The sequence below is a fragment of the Rhinopithecus bieti genome, unplaced genomic scaffold, assembly GCF_001698545.2.
Source record: "Rhinopithecus bieti isolate Rb0 unplaced genomic scaffold, ASM169854v2 scaffold_8307, whole genome shotgun sequence".
In the NCBI taxonomy this organism is placed as follows: domain Eukaryota; kingdom Metazoa; phylum Chordata; class Mammalia; order Primates; family Cercopithecidae; genus Rhinopithecus; species Rhinopithecus bieti.
This window is the reverse complement of record NW_016806443.1, coordinates 2,638,724-2,657,073: the sequence shown is the minus strand read 5'-3', so window position 1 is coordinate 2,657,073 and position 18,350 is coordinate 2,638,724. Positions and strand designations below refer to the sequence as shown.

The 18,350-nt window shown below is 37.3% G+C and overlaps 1 protein-coding gene across 1 annotated transcript in view; it reads left to right on the top strand.

Moving 5' to 3' along the window:
• DGKI (diacylglycerol kinase iota) overlaps window positions 1-18,350 on the top strand; it is a 382,898-nt gene that overhangs the window by 231,859 nt on the left and 132,689 nt on the right. Inside the window, exon 21 of the mRNA XM_017876519.1 lies at window positions 14,278-14,378. Coding sequence (XP_017732008.1) covers window positions 14,278-14,378 — 101 coding nt within the window. The remainder of the gene's footprint in view (window positions 1-14,277; window positions 14,379-18,350) is intronic.

Here is an 18,350-nt window from a genome sequence, read left to right as displayed (position 1 = left end):
AAAAAAAAAAAAAAAAAAAAAAAAACCACAAATTTATTTCCTTACAATTCTGGAGCCTGTAAGTCTGAATGAAGGTGTCAGCCAGCAGGGTTGGTTTCTTCTGAAGTCTGTCTCCTTGTCTCGTAGATGCTGTCTTCTCTTGTCTTCATATGATCTTCCCTCTTTATATGTCTGTCCAAATTCCCTCTTTATGTAAAGGACACTAGTCATGTTGGATAAGGCTCCACTCTAGCAACTTCATTTAAACTTAATTACTTCTTTAAAGGCCCTGTTTCCAAATACAGTCACATTCTGAAGTGCTAGGGGTTAGAACTTCAACTTACCAATTTGGGGGACAGATAACTTAGTACATAACAGCATCATACTGGATAAATTTGATTGATTTTTAGTTGTATTTCTTTTTGTGTCACCTTCTGAAGACTAAACTTTGTGTATATTATTTGTATAAATATTTTACTTATTTAAAATATTTTTTATTAAAGGGTATAAGAAGAGCTGAAGAACATTACCCTATTATTTATAACAGATTTTCCATATTAATTATATAGATACAATAAGGTTATTGACATCTCTGGACCCAAATTCACTTTCTGTAAAATAAGGTGGTTGAACAATATGTATTTTAAATTTTTGTCCAAATCTGAATTCCTAAAGCATGATTATAATTTTAAAAATCTACAGAAATACGTACAGACTATAAACGGGAAGGAAAAGGAATACTTTTGTTAGTCTTTGTGAGTAAAATATTTGTTTAAAAATGGACTCCCCACCCAGAAAACAAAACAAAGCAAAACATAAGAACTAAATATTTTTAAATTAACCATTATAACTGCAATGTTATTAATGGATTTGCTGCATTCAGGAAGGAAAAAGAGACATTTCAATTTTTACTCCAGTACTAGAATAATAACTGACATTTATCCTCTGACATATCAACAAAGAAACCTAGATGTTTGTTTTGAGCTTTCTAAGAGAGTTTTTATTTTGGAATACTTTGCTGAAGTGGCAATGAAGTGCGAGGTGCATTTCATTTGTAGGAAGGCTTCAATTTAATTACACCAATTTGATTGAGTTTTGCTGGTCTGTCATAACACCCTGAAACACTTACATGAAATGAAAAGAAAGTACATTTTAAAAGCATAAAAGAAAGTATTTGTTGATGCTACATTTAATTAATCCCTAGAACTCATCACATTTTGTGTCAGAAAATGAAATTCTATAAATGATTCACGGAGTTCCATAGTTATAGCCCAGGTATTTGACTGAAATAAAAACACTTTTCATCTTGGGCCATTTTAAAAATTAAGAAAAAAAGATAAATAAAATAAAATGAAAGTACCATTGGAAGAATTACAAATGGAACAAAAAGGCCAAAGCTTTTCAGCCTTATAATATAAAGAACTATAGTTGTATTTATTTGAAAAAGTAATCACTTAGACCTTACTGCTCTTAAGAAAGGTGGTTTATGTCCTCTAATTGGGACATGATTGTGTCATTTGACTTGATGTTATTTTGTTGTCCAGGAAAAGTAAAACAAGTATGTTTTCTTGAGTAAAGGGTCTTGTCTTATAAATACATTGGTTTGCTGCCTTTAATAGAGACTTGATTTATTTTAATGTGGTAAGTGAAAGGAGAGAAAGAAATGGAACAAGCAAAGGCACTCTAAATTATTTTCACATTCTATCATGATATTATCAATAAAACCATTATTTTCTTTCTTTTTCATTGTTTTCTTCTTAATATTTGTGGCATCAAAATATCTAACTACTTATTTTGTGTTTGTTTCTCCTTCATCCAAGTAATTTATTTTATTTATTTACTTTCATTATGTTTTTCTGAGACAGAGTCTCACTCTATGTCTAGGCTGAGGTGTAGTGGCACTATTATAGTTGACTGCAACCTTGAACTCCTGGGCTCAAGCGATCCTCCCGCCTCAGCCTCCTGAGGAGCTGGGACAACAGGTGCATGCCACCGTGCCTATTTATCTATTTTAAAAAAGTGTTTAGAGACAATCTCACTATGTTTTCAAGCTAGCCTCAAACTCCTGAGTTCAAGTGATCCTCCCCAAAATGCTGAAATTATAGGTGCCACTGCACTTGGGCCCAAATGACCCATCAGTCCACCCATAAAAGTATATTCTGGAGAACTCTTTTTCTCAACCTTACTATCAAATTTTGTAAAAATTCTTTTTGTTGATGAATAATTGTTATATTGATAGACTTATTGTGTCATTGTTGTAAGTTCTGTTCTAGAAATGTCTTTATTCTGTCATTTTTACAAAGACAAGACAAATGTTTCCAAAAAATAAGAGTAGTTTATAAAATCCCTCAGTCATTGGATCCAGAATTAGAGAAGGGTAATGAAAGGTTTCCTCCCAGTTGGCTAAACGGGTCAAATTGGAAAGGAGGGAGGGTCAGGTTTAGAGGACTCTCAATTCTTCCTTCTTGGATTTCTGACAAGAAAACTTGGGCTGGTGGGAACACATCACAGCTGTAGATTGATGAATAGAATTATGGGGCCATCTATGTCTCTCTCCAGAGCCAAATGTAGCTCCCCACTGAGGATTCAGGACCTTGGCAAGCAATTGTCAACCTGACCAGGTAAAATATTAATTACCTACTAAGGAAGAAAAATAAAAACAACAATTCTGCAATAATTTTTTCTCTGATACTCTGATTTTAGGAAAGTATATACATTCATTCATAAAATGTTTTATGGGAAAGGCTAAAACCATTTAAGAAAATGCCTTTTATACAATGCCGCTTATTGTCAGGCCAATCCTTACTTTTTATTTCCCTTATAAAAACAAAACATGGCATCTTCCCTTGACTGAACCTGTTTCCTGGAAATGCAGATCTACTACCACACAATCTGCAGAGTAGCTTTTCAGTAGTAATGTGTCCTGTAGCTCATACATACCATTCTTTCTATACATAGTTGGGTTATATGATTTCCCTATTTTAAGATAGCAATATCTATTTTTACTTCATTGCTTCATGCATTTTGGCTACTTTTTTTTGGATATTTTATTTATAAAATTCAGAATCTTTGATTTTTTTCCTGTTGGTTTGTAGATGAAATGTATTCAATATTTAAAGATTATGCATAGTCTATTTTGGTTAAAATACTGTTTTAAAGTATTTTAAACAGTCTATTGAGTATAGACACTCAAATACCACCACTTAATTCATTAAAGTGCTTAGAGTTACTAGAAGGTTAGCGACTATACCAGTAGTTAGAAGCCTAGTTTCAGTGTTCTTCATGGTAGGTATGAAAGACCACAAGTGTTTTCTTCTGTGAAATGACATTTTAAAAATACACAAATCATAACACCTCATCCCCACCCTTTTCTAGCAATGAAAGTGAATGTATTTATCGGTTGCAAGTAAGAACAGGAAAATATAACAGTTTGTGATTGCAAATCCCTGGGAAGATTTTTAGCATTTTAAATAACAATTAAGTTTCAGAGATCCCTCTGATTTATAGAAACTGAAAGCTGAAGCAGAAAATATCTGTCTTCCTGAGCACATGAGATCTAAATGCATTTTGATGGCTTAGCGGTAACATTGTCCTCTTATGTCTCATTGGTTCAAGCCCAACTGCTCCTTGCTCCGCAAAGTATAGTGATGAATAATCCTCCCTCCAATTGGCAGTAAAAGAATTCTCCATGCTGTGAGAATTCCGTCTAGTACCACTGATTGCAGGCTATGGTATTAAAAGTAACTCATGTTAGTGTTTTGTGATAAAATCTTTAATCATTTTTAATAACCAGGAAACCTTCATTACATGGATTTACTTCTTAAAGTGGAAATGATTTTGGCCTGATGTGATGAAAGACAGCTTGAGTTTTTACTTGTTCTCATTCCAACTGTTCTTGATTTTTCTTCATCTCAACAGTTGGAATTTGCAGAATTCTCCTATGAGAATGCATGTTATCTGTATGTCTAATTTCCATTTGTTTCTATTTCCTGTGGTACTTACTTCTCCTTTGTCTTTTATTAGGATATTTGTCCATCTTTTACATTCCTTAAGCATGAAAGAATGTAAAAAGAGTGTATGTGGGAACTTAAAGTCTAGAACTCTTACCTTAAAAGACTTTTTTTAAGGTTGTCATCTCTAATTGCCAGTTCATCAAATATCAGGGCAGAAGACGCCATCTTCATGAGACTTAAATTTGCAATAATATCTGATAATGAGTAGAAATTCTTCTCTTTTGTATTAAGCAGGGGCAAGCCAGAGGCTCAACTTGATACCAGAAGGTGGTACAGCAATACTGCAATGCATAGTCAGTGATATTATTTCTTGTTTGTTGGTTTTAGTTATGGGAGTGAGTTTTTCATTTGAACCAAATTCTTTTGAGTGGTCCCCATTGTGGCCAATGATTCTGGCCTAATCACACATGATTAGGTGTGATGAAGAATGTAGTCAGTTGTCAGGAAAAAGAATTTTTCTCATTGCAAATTTAGGAAGTCCGTATGAGGATCAGTAATTTAACACATACTAAAAGCCTCATAATAAACATATGTTGTGGGAGATTTAAAGATGAATATAGTTGGGCATCCTGTCCTTGAAGAGTTCATGATTTAATAGGGAGAGCAAAATCATCATATCATGATTACATTTATGTTTCAAACAGTGTGCAGTGTGAAGAAATTTTTGGATGCAGGGGACCCAATTAGTCTAGGTGCAAGATGATAGTAGCTTGGTCTAAAGGGGTTTTAGTGGAAGAAGCAAAGAAGCATATGTATTTGAAAGATTTAGAGGAGGATAAATTGCAGCAGAGAGAAAGAAGGAGCTTCTGGAAACTTAGTTGCGAAACCAGAAGAGAGTTTTGAACTGAATTCCAAAAGTAAAGAGTTTCAGGAAGCAGGGAGTTAACCACAGTGGGGAATGCTACTGAAAAGGGAAGTCAGGTGAATTTAATATGCATGAGTAAAGGAAAAGGAGAAAGTAACAATATTGTATAGTCTTATGGAGAGGGAACTTTGAGATTCTGGGGCAGTGAATTGTTCAGTGGCTTAAAAAATAAATCTGTGACTCTGGTAATAAAAAGTTATGACATGGCCGGGTACAGTGGCTCACACCTGTAATCCCAGCACTTTGGGAGGCTGAGGTGGGTGGATCACCCGAGGAGGTCAGGAGTTTGAGACCAGCCTAGCCAACATGGTGAGACCCCATCTCTACTAAAAATACAAAATTAACCGGGTGTAGTGGCACACTCATGTAGTCCCAGCTACTCAGGAGGCTGAGGCAGGAGAATTGCTTGAACCCAGGAAGCGGAGGCTGCAGTGAGCCGAGATTGTGCCGTTGCACTCCAGCCTGGGTGGGCGACAAGAGCAGAAAGTCATAACACATCTATGTAGGGATGTCCCCACATAAAATTCCAGAACTGGATCAATGAGCCAGTAACAGTGATGACATTCACTGCCACAAAAGGAAACAGGTGGCCAGAAGAATTTGAAATATCATTCAAGGTTGTTAGTCTGTTTATTTTCCTCTAAAACAAAAATGATGAAACTCTATACTTGTTAACCTACCCTGCAGTGCCACTGAGGGAAGCCACTGCTTGCTTCTTCTCCAACTTTGCTTCCCTTTAAATACCATGAACACAACACTGAACAGAAAACACACTGTAGAATAACCATGTGGTAATTTAGTTATGGAAGTGGGTTTTTCCTTTGAACGAAATTCTTTTGAGTGGTCCCCATTCTGGCCAATGATTCTGACCTAATCACACATGAAAAATCTATCCTCAAAAGCATAGTTTTATTTTTTTTTCATTTTATAAAGTTTTGTAAGTCTGTGGAGTACAAGTGTAATTTTGTTGCATACGTAGATTACATAGTGGTGAATCAGGCCTTTTAGGGCATCTGTCACCAAAATAGCATATGTTGTACCCATTAAGTAATTTCTCATCATTCAAGCCCCCCCAAGCATAGAAATTTATTACAAATTTCCATGGATGCTTTAAAATTTTAATTACAATGTGACTTTGAAGATCTCTAAAAAATTTAAAAAATAATTTCTGTTTCAGGCAATGTCATAAAAATTTCTTGACATTTGATGCTTATAGTCTGTTTGCAATATTTTAACCATCAAGGCAGGAAATATTTCTTTGATATGCGTCTAGCTTTGGTGGTTAACATTTGCACTCTTTTGACATTAGTCTGTGTGAGTGATTATTTTTGTAACTTAAAAGCCAGTTCCCTAAAAATAGTAGTAGATAGGCTAATAAACAGACTATGGAGAGGAAGATTTAGACTATAGGAAGAATTTGCAAATGCTTAAGTTAGCCTGAACAAAGACTAAGCCACTTCCATTAGCATCTTACTGCTGGATGAGGATCAAGCAGAGACTTAGAATAGCCATTTGAAGATGTAGTCACAGGGGCGTGTAGAATCAGATGGAATAGCAAATATTGAATTAGATGAGACTGAAGATTGCTTTTGACTCTGTAATACTTCCATGATCTTATAAGAAAGACTGGAAGAATAGCTGCCTCAAAGAATTTGTAAGCTGTAACATATCCTATTACCTCCTCACCAATGGATGTCTTAGAGACTGAGAACTTACTCAACTTCCATCAAGAAAGAGTTAATAACCTCTGAAGGTACTTTCTCCAGGAAAACATGTTGGGCAGTGGGAGCGCATGACTGATTGCTGCTAATGTGATTTTGGTTTATGCTTGGTTTAAGAATCAAAAACTTCTGTACAATTTATTTCAGATTTCCGAGACATTGTTTCCTACTCCAGGCAGAGGACAACTGAATTATTAAGATTCTGTCTGAACTTGGCAGGTGTCAGAAATTCATTTTAAATCTCTGTTCAGAAGCCTTGATTCAATTTGATTTTATTGTTCAATGTAAAGAGGTCTTCTTGGATACATTTTGGAAAGGTTATTGTCAGTGATACTTCAAAATGTACCAGGACATGTTTCAGCATTTTAGCAGCAAGTTGCCAAAGGAAGCCACTGAGTAAAAACAATATTTAAATAAGGCTCAGCTTCAAGGATGTGGAGAAAAGGGGACCCTCTTACACTGTTGGTAGGAATGTAAGTTAGTACAACCACTATGGAGACCAGTTTAGAGGTTCTTCAAAAAACCAAAAATAAAGCTACCATATGTTCCAGTAATCCCACTGCTGGGTATATACCCAAAAGAAAGGAAATCAATATATTAAAGTCAATATATTGAAGAGATATCTGCACACTCATGTTTGTTGCAGCACTGTTTGCAATCACTAAGATTTGGAAGCAAGCTAAGTGTCCATCAACAGATGAATGGATAAAGAAAATGTGGTACAGATGCACAATGGAATACTATTTGGTAATAAAAAGAATGAAATCCTGTCATTTGCAACAACACAGATAGAACTGGAGATCATTATGTTAAGTGAAATCAGCTAGGCACAAAAAGACAAGCATTGCATGTTACCTATTTGTGGGATCTAAAAATCAAAACAATTGAACTTATGCACATAGAGTGTAGAGGGGTGGTTGCCAGAGGCTGGGAAGAGTTGAGGGCAGAGATGAAGATGCTTCATGGGTACAAAAAAAAATAGAAACAATGAGTAAGATCTACTGTTTGATAGCACAACAGGGTGGCTATAGTCAATAACTTAATTGTACATTTTGAAATAACTAAAAAGTGTAATTGGATTATTTATAACACAAAGGATAAACGCTTGAGGGGATGGATAACTCATTCTCCATGATGTGATTATTATGCATTGCATGCCTGTATCAAAACGTCTCATCTACCTCATAAATATATTCACCTACTATGTACCCAGAAAAATTTAAAATGAAAAAATAAGGCCCAACTTGATAGGTGATAGAAGAATGTGATGATAGATGTTTGTGGTTCACTGTTATGTAATTGAAGAATAGGTAGTTCTGAAATGGTTTACTTACTTTTTTGATGGGGACATCTACCACTGGTAGGTTCTTCTGTCTTTTTATTTGTATAGATTCTACTAGAGATAAAAAGTGGGTGCATAATTCAACATGAATTTATTTCCTGATCCAGAGATCAAAGGACAGAAATGGACCACCAAATCAGAGTTACGTCTTTTTCACAAAGGGAGAAACTGCTAGAAAGCAGCTCAGAAATGCTCCAATGCCAAGCTGTGCTATAGCATCAGAATCATGTCTGGTGGCGGAGGAATTTAATTTCCTTGCATTCACTTACTCATTTGTTCAAAAACATTTATTGTAAGCAACGTGGACTAGGCATTGTTCTACGTGCTGGAGATGCCGAGAGGAGGAAGAGATTCATAGTGTGAATTCACAGCCTTTCACACTGTCAATTCACACTATAAATTCATATTTTAATAAAACTATTTATAAAACAAGAGCCAGTTCAAATAAATTCTATTAGATTACTTAGAAACATACTTCATTATATCTAGACTATGAGCAGGTAGAATTGCCTGAAAGAAGTTAAGGCAATTCATTATTACTATTAAATCGGGGCTAAAGGGTGAAAGGCAGACAGAGTTATGCTTTTCTGTCTCATGAAAGAAAAGCAACTCTATATGAGTAGCAAATGCCTGGTTAAATTACAATTATTTATAAAAATCAATGTTTCTACATAGTGAGTGTTACAAGGGGCAAGCCTTACACTGAACTATCTAAGACATGTTAATGAAAACAGGATATTTATAAGGTACAAAATATAGAATGATTATGTAACTTTAAGGATCTTGTCTCAACATGAGTTAATATTTATTTCATAATATCTTTAAAAAGTAAAAAAAAAAATCTTGCAAACATTCACCATCCCTACTTGCATTATTATCCAAAAGACTGTGGATAGCTACATTCCACTGAATCTTGTATCCATACTGATGTTGACAGATGCTCATGCTGCTAAGGTTTGCTGTCTACTAAGTGCTAATTAGAGCTGCAACTCTGGCTTCAGCTATGATGTTATTATCTAGGACTGAATAAAAAATGTAAAGCTTGTGGAAATTGCAGAAGTGCTAGGGTGATAATAATAGTAACAACAACTATTGTTATTTTTGACCACTTATTATTTGCCAGGAAGGTGCTAACTGTCTTATGTGCGTCTCATTTAGTGCTCACTACATTCCTATTATCAGTCCCATTTTCAGATCACAAAGTGGTTTAAAGAAGGTAACTTTAACGTTCTGACCATTTATATTGGAACTGAGTTTTTTGACCATACATCTTGCTTCATCCACTTGCTATCATCTCTTAATATTAAAGGATATCACTCCTATATACTTCATGTTTCCAGGGACAGAATGAGTTAATGGAATTCGTGGTTTGAAAGTGACCCTGGAGAACCAAAACACTCAGCCCATCCACTTTATCCATAAAGAGATTAGGCCTGGGTTGGAGATTGTATGAGAGGCATCTCTTATCAGTCTGAGAGGAATAGTGTGTACTAAAGAAATTGATCAAAAGGAGGAAGACATTTGAGGGCACTAGGGAGGAATATGACTCTGATGGATTGACATTCTCCATGGGAACAGTTGAAAAAGAAGCTATGGCAACATCTACAGGAGAGCAGAGAATAGCAAGATTTGGGTGTAAATTGAATAGCAGTGAGTGTTCAGGGAGTTGTCTTGATGGAAAGTCAGTCCACCTCCCTTCCAAAATCTCAGGGTAAAAGGTGTGTATAACATGGATAAGGGAAGCTGTAGCGTGGAGCTTATTGGAAACCCACCTGAGTGATTCAACAAGTACTCTTATTATAGTTCTTGAGAAAGTGTTCATGGGAGACATTTGGGAATTAAGTCCGGAGTCATGAACTTCCACTCTGCGTAAGGATCTTAATCACAGTGTTGCAGAGAATTGGGGTAGTGACCTCAACCTGTTGCCTTAGTGAGACGGCGACAGGTTTAGGCCATTATCCCAATATGAAAGGGAATTCACAGACTGCTGAATCCCTTCTAGGGAGTTTGCGATGTTCCATGGAAGCCAGGTTTAGAACCCCTGATCCAGAGCCTAATCAGTATGGCAGTAGCTTGTGCCAGATGTTGGCAGGAAGGCAAATTTATTTTTACCCAGGTTGTTTGTCTCTTCTGTGCTCTGCTAACTTCCCAGACAAAATTTAATTTTAGCAAAGTAATGGCAGTGCTATTCCACAGACTCCAAAGAACAGCTTTGTCATCCTCTGCCTTCGGTCAGCCATTAATGGGACACTAATATATTTTGACATAAAGGTATGAAATTGAATGACTTGGCTTTCATTTAATCTCTATGCACTTCCCCCCACTCCCCCATGTTCTAGCTGTCTGTTTTCATGTTTTAATTGGCCTTTAAAATACTAGGTGGGAGAGGACCCAGAAGTGTAAAATGTCATGCCCCCAGCCAAGCTAGACAATCTCCCCCCAGAGGAAGCCCAGCACCTTGTCAGATATGTTTAGGGAGGTTCATTTATGTGCTCTAAACATCTTCCAATATCTGGCAGAAGCAGCAAATGCTGTTGATTATTAGGTAGAACCTTATCTAGGAGAACAATTTTCAGAGTAATTATTATAATGATAATAGCTAAAATCTATTGAGCACTGACAATGTGCCAGGCATTTTTCTAAGCATATCACATGTGTCAGCTCATTTAATTCTCTTCATAAGCCTATGAGGTGGATACTGTTATCATCTCCATTTTACGTAGGAGGAAACTGAAGCTCAGAGTTTCCTGATTAACTAGGAACTGGGAGAACTTTACTTGAAATCTAGGCAATCTGACTTGGAGCCTGAGCTCCTCACCAGTTTGCTGTGTTGCTTCCCATACCTGCTGTTTACACCATGGTTGCAAATGATTCAAGATTTTCCATTATTGACCCTAGGGTCTAATGCCCTAAAATATGCTGATGAGCCTCAACTGGGACATCTTTTGATAGGAGATTAAAAAAGAAAACAGATACCCTGCCCAGAAGACTGGGTTTAAGTAAGCTGCTGCTAGTGGGAAAGTGGGAAGTGTTGTAAGTTGTTGGGGAAAGATGAGAGCTGAGAGCAAGGGAGCGAATGTGTAGGAAGGTAGATGGGAGAAAGTGTTAAGCAGTGGTTAGAGAGAGTCTCTGTTTTCTTCTGTCTTACTTAGCTGATCATTCTGGAGATGAACTGAGAACATATGTGAATTCATTTAGGATCTATAAAGTTTGATTCAAATAATAGTGTCTGTTTTATGCCATGGTGTGCCCCCTGGAAGTTAGGGTAGAGTAGTGGGCGGCCAGAGGTTCAGGAGACAACAGTGCATGGGTTGGAATCAGAGGGCATAGATGAGAACCTGGGAGGTAGATGCATGTGGACAGGGAGCAGCCACTTTATGGGTTTTGAGAAAGGTGATACACACTGGTAAGCCCCAAATTGGGGAGCTCTAGGAAGCAGGGTCCAGGAACTGGTCAGCAGTCATTCTCCAAATCTCGTTTCCCATTTACAAGTACCGCTCAAGTGAGGTCTTAGTCCTGATACCTCCAGCCCAGTAGAGAAGACTGAAGCCCACTGCCATTAGATTTACTGTTATCTCAAAAAATTGCTTAGGTAGAGTTCATTCAACATCTGCCCCCACTCAACTTCTCCTGTTGGGGTCTGATAGGCTACTACATTCTATGGTTCCAGCTTCCCTCTTATCTGCTATGTGTGCAGGAAAATATTTTCTAGTTATAATCTTTGCAGATCAGTTGAGTGAACTTGGAAATAAAGGGATTATTAGACATTTTTGGTGATAAAAATCTAATGTGAACACTGTGTGGTGTTAATTGCATAAATTTTTTCCTCCCTACTTGCATCTAATTCCTAACACTCTTTGCTATAGGCATTATTTTTATTCTTGTCCTGCATTATTGTTTGTTTACATATGGACATGCCTTTAAAAATGATGTCAGTTCCTTAAAAATTATACTTGATATAAGATAATGCCCAGGCTTCACCATACAGAGATAGCAACTTGCAACAGCTTGTTAGACATGTCTCCATGCACTTCTCTTGCATATACAAACTCCTGAAGTCCACAATTGATATGAAGGAGCTTATGCCATATATAATTGTTCATGACTTTTTTTCACTTCACAGCATGTTGTAGCCACACTTCTCTCTAAATGAATAAAGACCTACACATTCATTTGTACTCTCTGCCCAGTGTTCTCTGGTTTACTTAACCACCCCGCCTGGTGATTGTTTATTGGTAAAGAAAGAAATCTGAGCAGCACACAGAGATCATCAGACTCTGCTAATCCAGACTTTATAGCTTTGCTGTCAAATCCATGGGATTCTTGGTATTTATCCATTGACAAGAGAATCTGAACTCCTCAGAGGAGCAGAGAAAGAACGTGAAACTGATGAGTGAAGGGTCCAAGGCTTTGCATTTAGCACTGCTGCTTAGTAGCTCTGTGTCCTTAAAATCACTTCATCTTTCTGAACCTCACTTTCCCTACCTGTAAATGATGTTGTGAGTTTTCATTATATTCAAGGTCTGTTCTGCTAACTGAAGGTCTGTATCTACAAATATACTGTCAAGCTATATCTCCCATCACAACTGAAATGCTTCGGCTTGATTCGTCAATACCTTTTTGATGTCCAGTACGATGGTCATATAAAGTAAATACTCAACAAACACACTTTGAGTGATGGATCAATAGAGCTGTTGAATCTGTCTTTTCAAATTTCCCCCAGAAATATCCATCTCTGTAGTTTTATACTGATTTTTTTAAGCCAGTGAACCTCAGACATTTTTACCTGTCTACCATCTCTTTAGAATTTGTGCACGTATATCTACACTTTTAAATAGCCACAGTTTAAATCTCTCTCTCGCTCTGTGTGTGTGTGTGTGTGTGTGTGTGTGTGTGAGAGAGAGAGAGAGAGAGAGAATGTACCATGTGTGAGTGTGCACATATGTATCTATAGTTTGCTATGTATGTGTTATTTTGGGTGAGTAAAATAGGATTCCATATGGAGGGAGTTACTATACTTTGCACTAAAATGAGGCTTTAGACAAGAGAATGAGATTTTTTTTACTCCCTCTTCCAGAGTTTTACTGAAGTTAAATGGGTGTGTGTCTGTGTTTCTGTGTGTGTGTGTTTGAAGTGAAGGTAGAGAGGGGTGTCCTAATATTGTAGACATAGTACTTCCTCCTTTCATCTATTCTTAACTTTCCTGTTTTCCTTCCTTCCCTCCCTCATTCTCTCCCTTCCTCTCTCTCTCCCTCTTTCTCTCTCTTTTTTTATTTCTGTTTCCTTCTTTCCTTCCTTTTCCTTCTTTACAGGAAAAATTAAAGAATAATGCTATTCTTTCTACTTTAGTCAATGACTTTAGTCAGTGGTGACTTTTATCACCATTTAATATATAAAAAAAGAGAAGCCTCTGTATGAGAAAATCCTCTCAACCAATGAAATCCCAGTATAAGGTAGTATTCAAAGACCAGTAGGTATTGTGTTATATTAATATATTGAAGAAATGTATTGATCCATCGTGGTGGTGATGAAAACCAGATTATTTCACTCAACTAATGCCCAAGATTAAACCACTTTCAAAATATTGCTTAAGAAAATCAAGGAGTCGAGTTATAGACATTTAGGGAGTGAATAGATGTTCAGAAAGTTTGGTACTGCACCATTTTATTGCTTAATATGTGTCTGGAGTCAGTATTCATTGAATTCTTTCAAAATGAGTTACACATTTCATTATCTTCCTAAAGAAAGAACACTGTCTATATTTAAACATTTTTCTTCATTTTGGAATGCTCAGAGCCACCATCACAAGCAGTGTTTATTGTATTACACTTTGACTGAGGTGCTGTCAGAGGCTATTGAGCTGTGTAGAGCTACTTCAGTCTCAGCCCTGTGGCTTCTGGACTCTTAGTCTGCTTTTTAAAGATAGTTTTTCCATCTCTCTGAGGGTCAGGCTGCTCCTGACCATGTCTTACTGTGATGTGCATATCTGTCTGTGGTTCTTATAGCTCCAGTCCACCTCCCACTATTTCAGATTCGCTGAATCTAATTTATTATGTAACAAGCACATGGTCTTATTAAATGTTTTGAAACATCAACAGAAAATACAATATAAAAGTGGTCTCCAAAGGCTTTTTCTGCATATTTCCATATTTTTACCTAAATTCCAGCAACTTTTGGTTTCTGGAGAAGTGTTCTCCAGATCACTGTTCAATTCTGATAAGGAACCCACCTTTCTAGTTTGAATGTGAACTCTTCCTTCTAAACATGAAGAGACAATATTGCCCTTAGTCCTTCAGGTGCATGGCTACCAATTCCGCTCTCTCATTTGTGTCTGATCACTCGGTTCTTGTTTTGCAGTCCCCAGTCTGTCCCAGATCGTCTGAGGATCCGGGTGAACAAAATCAGTTTGCAAGACTATGAAGGATTCCACTATGACAAGGAGAAACTCCGGGAAGCTTGTAAGTTGGATTGATTTCTTGCGATCAGCCTCTCTTCAGCTTCTTGATCCTCCTTGGTTTGATGGGTAGATTCATTTATCCTTGTGCCTGAAAATCATGGTTAGAGAAGTGAAGCGAAACATAGTAACATGTGAGCTCCAAGTGATAATGTATGGGCTACAGAAAAAGGAACTGGAAGAGGAAAGCAGCCGAATAAAATCATTCTGCTGTGGATGCCAAGTCAGGATCTCTTGACTTATTCGCCACTTTGGTCTCAGATTTGCCTAAAATGAGGAAAGCAAAAAGTTGGTGATACCAATGGTATAGCACCATCCAGAAAACTCTTGAGAACACAAATCTCTTCTTGGAGGCTGCGTTAGCAAACACTGCCCTCATTCGTCACATAGGTGTGGCAAAGAGGCACATTCAGCACCTGTAGATATTATGCTATTATATAAAGTCAGAGAAGGGCCTACAGGAACGTTGTGATGATAAAGTGATTCATTGATGATGAGGTGCCATTATTTTTGAAACCTACACTTGAGTCAACATATGAATTGCTTCTCATTGTTTGTATTTTCTGTATGCTTCTTTGAATACATAGCTAATTGTTAGTTCATCTCACTAGTCAATCAGTATGTTTTGGACACTTTTTACTTTCTGGTACATTCTGATCACTGCTTTAAATTTCTGTCTATATAATAATTTATGAGGTAATTGGTTAAAATAAGCCAGAAGAAGTTAAGACCATGAGAGTGTTAGATATTAGGGTTCTTGGCTCCTTCCTAAGTGTGGGGGTCAATAGTCAACTGCAATAAAGTCAAAGAAAATAAGGCAAACTGGTGTCCAAGGGAATAGCTAATGATGCTGATATAAATAAATGACTTTTATGTAGAACCAGAGACTTATATGAACCCAGTCCCCAAATGGTCTCTAAGTGTAGACCTCACTACCTGTGTAAAAGATGAAAATAGTTAAAACTGGCAGGACTAATAGTAGGAAAGCCTTCCTGGGATGGTCTTTTCTGAGCTCTGGTTTCTGAGACTGATCTAAAGTAAGCTTTAGTGGATGGAAATTCTGAGGTCCAAGGATAATCCCAGGGTTGGGTATAGGGGTTCTACAACCTGGAACTGGCATGAGGTGAGGAGCCATATCCCTGGTAGCCTAATCACTGAATCTACTAGAGAATTTGCTGTGAATTTTCTTTCTTAATTCTCTCAGCTGCTTCAGCTTCCTCAACCCTTCACATTGTTTTCCTTAGACATCAATACCTTTTAGTTTCTCCCCAGCCTTCTCACTTCCATACTTTACACTCATTTCCTTCAATAGGAAAGTCTGAGCTGGAGGAGGCGCAATTCCCCAAACCTCTAGATTTCTTCCTTCTGTAAACAACATATTACATTTTCTAATATAAATGAGCTTATAAGTGACAGACTAGCATACAATCTAATTTGATCCATAAAGTGATGGACATATATTTCTGTGATGGGAAGTGTAGCTACAATGTAAGTTAAATAGACTTCTAAAGGTTACTAATCATAAAGAAGAGTGTTTTATGTTCTTTCTTGTTTTAAGCTTCCAAACAAATAGCTAACAGTTCTTAAAAGAAGATAACAGATCTCAAGTAATATTTTGCAACTTACCATCAACTCGGAAGAAATTCAGTTTGGAGTGGGAACACGTTTGAAATTTTTAGGTGAAATGAGATTTGAAGCTTATCTGTAGCTTTCAATTATCTGTTTTATCTTTTCTGTGGCATTATCTGTCCACCATTGCTGGAGGTAATTGTGGTTTGAGTTTTTCCAAGAAGATGACATTTTCTGGCAAGTGCTTTACTCAGCATATGTGATAAAATCTCTACGTGAAGAAACTTCTTAAGTCAAATGGGGGGAAGTGATGGCATAAAGGTAAGCCAAATAAATTCAACAGTGTCTTTGGGACCCCAAAGAACAAAGAAACCTCAAAGAGGGGATAAAGGAGTTATTCTGAAGATTTAAAAACTCATTCCAATGATTTGGATTTGAAGAAAACAATAAAAGGATTAGAAGTAAAAGTGACCAACTCAATCATTCTACTTATTTTTTTTTTTCTTTTTTGAGACAGAGTCTTGCTCTGTTGCCCAGGCTGGAGTACAGTGGTGCAATCTCGGCTCACTGCAAGCTCCGCCTCCTGGGTTCATGCCATTCTCCTGCCTCAGCCTCCCAGGTAGCTGGGACTACAGGCGCCCGCCGCCATGCCTGGCTAATTTTTATGTATTTTTAGTAGAGATGAGTTTTACCATGTTAATCAGGATGGTCTCAATCTCCTGACCTCATGATCCCCCCTTCTTGGACTCCTAAAGTGCTGGGATTACAGATGTGAGCCACCGCACCCGGCAGTGATTCTACTTTTAATATGTGGTGATGGTGCTTCTAACCTGTGGTTTTTCAGCAAAGTTTATCCTTTGAGGTTCTGGATTCACTCCTACTAACCTTTGCTCTTTAGCCTGGTTCCAGCTTGAAACAGAATACAGATTCATGGGAAGGCTGACAGGGCTCAAACTGAGTATAAAGAGAAAACAAGTTTAAGTCCATCTATGAGGTGCATGCCAAAATAAATGTTATTTCAGAAGCATTAATTAAGTGAAATTTGCACAACATATCTAGATAAAAGGGACTCTAGGAATGTACTCAGACCTGCATCCCAGAACAAAGAGAGTGAGTCCTCTTAGGTCATTCATTTATTGTCATCAAAGTCTGAGCTAGAGCAGTAGTGTGGCACTGCGTTTGAAGTTAGTTCCATTTCTTGGTGGTGTACCAAGTGATATTTTCAGGCAAACTGTGGTTCTTCTCCATCATGTTTAGCAGAATCTTGCTCATTGTTCACGTTAGATAATAAGCTTGCATGTTTGTCGTGTAACAAAGCCCATCTTCTGTCCGTAATGCAGGGCTCCCTGATAATATTGGATGGCAACCCTTTAAATTGCTTTGCTTATTTTAGCACAGAGAAAGATGACTATAGTCTTTCAGATGTTTCCCATTCCTCTTCCATTTAGCCCCATCTCACTGGGGGTCAATCCTTCTAAAATAATATCCTGGAAAAATTTAGTCCTTGTCAATCTTTCCCTCAGCTCTTGCTGATAAATTTCAGACTTATGTAAGACACTAAAAGTCTTCCTCACTGCATTGAATTTACCAACCCTCAGATAATAGTTGTGGTTTGCAAGAGGGGACAGTCTATTCAACTTAAGAAGTAGAGCATAAAGAGAAAGTGGCCATATTAAAAAAATTAAAACAAATCTGTAATAATGATATCAGAAAATCACTCTCATAAACAGAAATATATAAGGTGGGGCCGGGTGCAGTGGCTCGCACCTGTAATCCCAGCACTTTGGGAGGCTGAGGCGGGTGGATCGCAATGTCAGAAGATGGAGACCATCCTGGCTAACACGGTGAAACCCTGTCTCTACTGAAAATACAAAAAATTAGCTGGGCATGGTGGCGGGCGCCTTTAGTCCCAGCTACTCTCAGAGGCAGGAGAATGGCGTGAACCTGGGGGGCAGAGCTTGCAGTGAGCCGAGATCGTGCCACTGCACTCCAGCCTAGGTGACAGAGCGAGACTTTTTCTAAAAAAAAAAAAAAAAAAAAAAAGTATACAAGTGGCAAGTGTGTCCTTAATAAAACTTATAATAATATAATCTAGGCAAAGGATAACCTGTTTTTAAAAATCTGTTATATTTCTAACCCCAGAATAGAATCATTGACATATGATACATTTTTTAAAATCTGAGATAACTTGATATTCCCCAAATTTAGCTCTATTCCCATGCAGACTGGTTAAACTTCACTCTGGGCACCAGTTTATTCTGTACTTTTAAACTGCCATGATAATTTACACAGATCTAGGGTCTAAAACACAAGCAGTAAAAAAGAGCTTGGAGCCAATTGAAAACAGATGTAGTCTGTAAGGATAGGGAATTAACGTTTTGTATATCAAATATAGTGTTTGACAATG